The 7052-nt window shown below is 44.0% G+C and overlaps 1 protein-coding gene across 1 annotated transcript in view; it reads right to left on the bottom strand.

Annotated features, from left to right (window-relative positions):
• shc3 (SHC (Src homology 2 domain containing) transforming protein 3) overlaps window positions 1-4948 on the bottom strand; it is a 49979-nt gene extending 45031 nt beyond the window's left edge. Inside the window, exon 1 of the mRNA XM_029692343.1 lies at window positions 2418-4948. Within this exon, the coding sequence (XP_029548203.1) occupies window positions 2418-3176 (759 nt within the window). The 5' untranslated portion in view covers window positions 3177-4948. The remainder of the gene's footprint in view (window positions 1-2417) is intronic.
• Window positions 4949-7052: the final 2104 nt, after the last annotated feature.

Consider the following 7052-nt stretch of genomic DNA (forward strand, 5'->3'; position numbering starts at 1 on the left):
TGTGCAGGTACACTGATATGGTCTGAGAACAGTAGGTGAGGACAAGCATTTTGCTGCCTGTCTGATTCTCTTCCTTGTATCACTAGCTAGAGCCACAGCAGTATTCAGTCTCCACATATACAGTACAGTACATATACAGTACATGTACATGTACAGTACAGTACATACACAGCACAGTACATACACAGTACAATACAGTACATATACAGTACATATACAGTACATATACAATACAGTACATATACAGTGCAGTACATATACATATACAGTTGAAGTCGGAAGTTTACATACACCTTAGCCAAATATATTTAAACTCAGTTTTTCACAATTCCTGACTAATCCTAGTAAAAATTCCGTCTTAGGTCAGTTAGGATCACCAATTTATTTTAAGAACGTGAAATGTCAAAATAATAGTAGAGAGAATTATTTATTTCAGCTTTTATTTCTTTCATCACATTCCCAGTGGGTCAGAAGTTTACATACACTCAATTAGTATTTGGTAGAATTGCCTTTAAATTGATAAACTTGGGTCAAATTCACACAATAAATTGGGTGAATTTTGGCCCATTCCTCCTGACAGAGCTGGTGTAACTGAGTCAGGTTTGTAGGCCTCCTTGCTCGCACACGCTTTTTCAGATCTGCCACAAATGTTCTATAGGATTGAGGTCAGGGCTTTGTGATGGCCACTCCAATACCTTGACTTTGTTGTCCTTAAGCCATTTTGCCACAACTTTGGAAGTATGCTTGGGGTCATTGTCCATTTGGAAGACCCATTTGCAACCAAGCTTTAACTTCCTGACTGATGTCTTGAGATGTTGCTTCAATATAGCCACATAATTTTCCTGCCTCATGATGCCATCTATTTTGTGAATTGCACCAGTCCCTCCTGCAGCAAAGCACCACCACAACATGATGCTGCCACCCACGTGCTTCACGGTTGGGATGGTGTTCTTCGGCTTGCAAGCCTCCCCCTTTTTCCTCCAAACATAACGATGGTCATTATGGCCAAGCACTTCTATTTTTGTTTCATCAGACCAGAGGACATTTCTCCAAAAAGTACAATCTTTGTCCCCATGTGCAGTTGCAAACTGTAGTCTGGCTTTTTTATGGAGGTTTGGAGCAGTGGCTTCTTCCTTGCTGAGCGGCCTTTCAGGTTATGTCGATATAGGACTCGTTTTACTGTGGATATAGATACTTTTGTACCTGTTTCCTCCAGCATCTCACAAGGTCCTTTCTGTTGTTCTGGGATTAATTTGCACTTTTCGCATCAAAGTACGTTCATCTCTAAGAGACAGAACGCATCTCCTTCCTCAGCGATATGACGGCTGCGTGGTCCCATGGTGTTTATACTTGCATACTATTGTTTGTACAGATGACCGTGGTACCTTCAGGCACTTGGAATTTGCTCCCAAGGATGAACCAGACTTGTGGAGGTCTTGGCTGATTTTTTTTCCCCCATGATGTCAAGCAAAGAGGCGATGAGTTTGAAGGAAGGCCTTGAAATAAATTGACAGGTACACCTCCAATTGACTCCAATTATGTCAATTAGCCTATCAGAAGCTTCTAAAGCCATGACATCATTTTCTAGAATTTTCCAAGCTGTTTAAAGGTACAGTCAACTTAGTGTATGTAAACTTCTGACTCACTGGAATTGTGATAGTGAATTATATGGGAAATAATCTGTCTGTAAACAATTGTTGGAACAATTACTTGTGTCATGCACAAAGTAGATGTCCTAACCAACTTGCCAAAACTATAGTTTGTTAACAAGAAATTTGAGGAATGGTTGAAAAACAAGTTTTAATGACTCCAACCTAAGTGTATGTAAACTTCTGACTTCAACTGTACAATACATATACAGTACAGTACATATACAGTACATATACATATACAATACATATACAGTACAGTACATATACAGTACATATTCAGTACATATACAGTACAGGCAAACATGTTGTAACCTAACCTGCGGCAAAACATATAAAGGCATAAAAGGAGGAAAGGAAAATATAAAAATGAAAGGATGAAGACGATCATAAACATAAAAGCATAAACACATCGATAAACATAAAAGCATTCGGACGGTGGAGGAATGCTAGATGGCCTTTTGTTATGGCATCAAAGTGTTTTCTCTGATTTTATCAATGATGACCTTCTCTGTTTGTCTGAATTATTCAATGATTATTTGCTGGTCTTTCTCTTCACAATAATCCCTGCTGTTTCTATCTACGCCCACACTAGGGCAAGATGATGATCACGATCTGGCGGTTAGGCTACCGTACATTTTCTTCTTTTCAGTCATTGAGGGAAAAGAGAGAATGGGGGAGAGGAGAGAGAAAAAGGAAAAAAAATGGACGGATGAAGGGAGAGAGAGAGAGAAGAGAGAGAGAGGAAAACCAAGAATCAACACCAACCTTTACAATGTACGTCACTCCGGGTCCAGAGATCTTCTCACTGGAATGCAGCCATCCTCTGGAACAGGGTTTATTCACCAGTCCACTGTGACCTCCTCCTCCTCCACCTCCTCCACCTCCTCCTCCTCCACTAGGTCCCCAGTCCTCCCCTCCATGTCCCTGTCTCTGCCCAGCCTCCCTCTCTTCCAGCCCCAACCTGCTGCCCTTCTTTCCCCCTGCGTTGCTCATGGTGCCTGGCTCTTGCTGGGAGGAGTGGGAGTGGGAGCAGGGAGGGTGGTGGTGGTGGTGGGAGATGCTGGAGGCTGAGCCACAGGAGGAGCCGTTACCGCCAACGGAGGCTGCCAACGACACACTGGAGCCGGAGCCGCTACCAATGCAGCTGGAGCCACCGCTTGATCCACCACCGGAGCCCCCACCAGAGCCTCCAGCACCTTGCAGCTTGGAGAGGGTCAGGTCCTTGACGTGGGAGGGGAGGCTCTTGATACCCAGCAGGCTGGAGCCTGAGTTGGTGAATTTCAGGTTGGACACCTTGTTGATGAGGGTGCACAGGGTGGTGGCTCCATCGTCTGAGGGGTCGGCAGCGGGGTGGTGGTGGTGGTTGACGCCGCCCTCGGATGGCGCTGCAGGAGGGGTGTACGGGGGCTCGGCGGAGGACGCAGGGGCTGCCGAGACCTTGGGGTTCATGGTGAGGCCGTGTAGATCATCGACGGACGTCACCGACTCATTCCTGAATCTGTTGTATTTGGTACGGTGAAGCATTCCCCCCTCCTCTGCCTTACAAACGCACCGGCAGATGTAACGCCGCCAAGTAAATTATCCTTCTCTCCTTAAACATAGCAAATGCCTTATAGTAACCCCAGCAGGCCCTGTACGATGGTTGACTAGAATTTTCTCTGCTGCTGAGGAAGTTAGAGAGCTGGGTTAGTGCTGCTGCTACTGCTGTTATTGATGCTGAGGCTGAGGTTGCTGTTAGGAAAATCCAACGCCGCGATGATCCAATCCGTTGGTAGAAAATAAACAGAAAAGAAGAACACAATCCATGGAAATAGAACATGGAGGAAAGGTGAAAAAAAGGTTCCAGAAGCTTCCAGAATGCAGAGAGAGAGATGGACGTGGTAGAGGAGGATATAGTTATATAGCGCTGCTGCTCTCCTCTCACTGTTGCCTACCGGCTCAAAGCAGAAGCATGACTCACAGATCTGAACAGAGACCTTCTCAACAAAAGGCTCACTGAACACTGAAAATCACTTCCTGTTACAAAAAAAAAAATCCTCCCACTTACAGCACACTAGAACCAATCAGTTCTCAAATTTCCCAGACGGATATTTCCTCTTCACCGCAGGAATGCTTTTCTATTTTATTCTGTGGTACGGTTGGTTGTGGGAAAAGGGGAAAGAGAATCGCAAAGACAAAAATATATCCTGACGATAAAAGATAATAAATGATTATCAACTTGTCTCCCTTCATACTCCCTTCCCTCATTATCTGGTTAAAACAAACTCCTCTACAGACTGGGATTAAAAGAGGTTATGTTCCTGTGAAAGGGAAAAATCTAAGTAATTGATGCTGAATATAGCCTACTGATGACAGGTGATGACAAATAAATAGGAAACAAGGAAAAATAACATTCATGTGAGTGATAGGCATGCCGCTGGCAATGAATCTATTCCATGTCTACAGTACTTCAGAAGAAGAGGACAATCTTACTTGTATCTGTATTTGCAACAAAATGTATAAGTTGAATGTTACATTAACACACTGTCTCGTTGGAGCGTGCAAAACAAATGCAATGACACGGACAAGGACATCAATACATATCTTCTATAACATCATAAAGGTAAATATTATATTCTACCATGATGATGACACATGCATGAGATTAATACAAATATTTTAAACAAACGCAAAAATAGACCCTAATCTTGTATTAAAATACATCTAGATAACACATCTATGTATTTAAACGCATCAGTACACTTCATGATAATCTATCATTCAAAAAATGTTGAACAATGTAGAATAGATATTTTCCTTCCTCTGTATAATTTGCATTATCACTATTCTATTTACATTCTGAGACAAAGGATCAGTGGAATGATACTTCACCTCTCTGATAACAACCTGCCTGTCCTGAATTATCCCAGTGAATAATTCATAAACAGAATAAAAACACGTTTTCAAATTAAACAGATAACACTGACTCAGCGCAGAACAGAAACACAAGAAGACAGGCTCATCCAAACAGCAAGGCAAGGCATCAGTAGAGCAGCAGTCTAGATCAGCAGTCTTTCTACATGAAGCCAAAAACCATTCATGTAAAATGTCCACAGGAGCGACACAACTAAGAAGACTGACAGTCATTCATAAGCTTCCGCTCTCTCTCATCCTGCTGCTGCAGATTTCGCACTGCACTGCAGTCCCTCCCAACATCTCTCTCTCTCTCTCTCTGTCTATCTGTCTCTCTCTCTCGCTCTCTCGCTCTCTCTCTCTCTCGCCTTCCTGCCTGGCAAATACAGAAAAAAAGGAAAGCACGTTTGCTTTCTCCTCAGAAACAAAAGCAAACAAAAAAGGAAGGAGAGATAAAAGAAGCTTCTCTTAAATCAGAGAGGACAAGAGAAAGAAGACAATAGAAGTATCAGAACGATGAAGGCAAATATTATTTAGTCTTTATGTGAATGAAACAGCTAGGCTCGCATACCAATGTTTCTGTGAATGGAGCAAGGCCTTTCTATCTCTCTCTCTCTGCAAGGAAGGCAGTCCCTCGGGATGGAATGGTCTTATCCAATAAGAGACGAGCTGGATGACTCATTCAGGGTAGGCTTGCAGAATAGTGGAAGAATCCATTCTGAACGCAGGTGCCGATTCTTCCGGTTTTAATAACACTATAAAAAAATGTAATTTGAACAGTGAGGTATGTTATAATTTAGATGTAAATATTGATATACATGGTGCAATGCTAATTTTGAATAACATGAAAGGAATTTGAAATATACATTTTTACAAAAGAAAATGTACCCCCCCTCTTTTGAGATGATTTGTCACTGAGGGCTATTTTTTTACATGCATATGAATGGTGGTCAGCTACACATTCAGTTAATATGTCAAACGACAACTACTGCAAAATGAACATGTATTATTGTGTTTCTGTCTAAATGTAATACTGTAGACATGTATTCTATTATAATAAATTGCTATAATAGTTCTCTGTAGCTCAGTTGAAAGGCCTTGCAACGCCATGGTTGTGGGTTCGTTTCCCACGGGGGACCAGTACAAAAAAAAATATGAAAATGTATGCGCTTACTACTTTAAGTCGCTCTGAATGAGAGCGTCTGCTAAATGACTAGAATGTAAATGTAATGTAATGGCTGGTGGTAGATGGTAATGGTAATGTAACAATGTTTATTACAACAACAGGGGCAAAAGGTACAGGACGGCAGGCAGGCTCAGGGTCAGGGCAGGCAGAAGGGTAAAAGCCGGGATAAACTAGAAAACAGGAACTTTGACAAGACAGGAGCAAGGGGAAAATGCTGGTAGGTTCAACGAACAAAACTAACTGGCAACAGACAAACAGAGAACACAGGTATAAATACACAGAGGATAATGGGGAAGATGGGCGACACCTGGAGGGGGGTGGAGACAATCACAAAGACAGGTGAAACAGATCAGGGTGTGACAGTACCCCCCCAGGGGCGCTACCTGGCGTCCTACCAGGGCACATACCTGGTTAACAGGGATGTCGGCATTGGAAATCCACGATGAGGCCTGGGTCTAGGATGTCTCTGGCGGGGATCCAGCACCTCTCCTCCACGCCGGTTGGCAGTTGATGAGTTGGGGGAGAGGGGTGGGCCTGGAAACAGGAGACAAAGTGCTGTGAGACATGGATTTAACTCTGGACACATGAAAAGTAGGAAGTATTCGGAGGGTACGGGGCAACAGAGGACGAACAGCAGATGGGGTAATGATCTTGGAGCAGGGGAGAATGGTCTCTACTTCCGGAGGTGTAGCCGTGGCCTTACTGAACCCCTCCCGGAGGTCTTGGTACTCCACGAGAATGGCAGAGAGGTCCGAAGCAATTTCCAAGCCCCCAGGAAGACGTCCCGGGGTAGGCAGAGCTGACTTCAAGCAATGAGTGTGGCAGTATGGGCTCCAGCCCACAATGGCAGCAGTAGACCAGTCAATAGAGGAATTGTGTCGCTGGAGCCAAGAGAATTCCAATACCACGTGAACCTGCGGAGACTCAACTAGCAGGAATTGAATCGTCTCGCTGTGGTTCCCCGACACTCGTAAGTTGATGGGGGTGGTATGGTGGGTGACCCGGCCTATAAAGCGCCCGTCCAGTGCTCTAAAATCCATCGGAATGGAGAGGGGTTGAGTGGGGATGCCCAGCTCACGTACATAAGATTCATATCGGCTCCCGAGTCGATGAGTATCTGGAGAGACTTTGACTGGTTGCCCCATAGCAGGATGGCATGGAGAGGGGGGCGAGTAAGGGAGGAAGCAAAATGATCCTTAAGACCCACCAGAATACTCATTCCTACAAATGAGCTAGGTCTGTTGAAGGGACAGGTAGACACATAATGACCGACAGTACTGCAATACAGACAACTCTGGGTGTTCAGTCTGCATGCCCATTTG

This window comes from Salmo trutta, chromosome 15, assembly GCF_901001165.1.
Source record: "Salmo trutta chromosome 15, fSalTru1.1, whole genome shotgun sequence".
Classification (NCBI taxonomy): Eukaryota; Metazoa; Chordata; class Actinopteri; order Salmoniformes; family Salmonidae; genus Salmo; species Salmo trutta.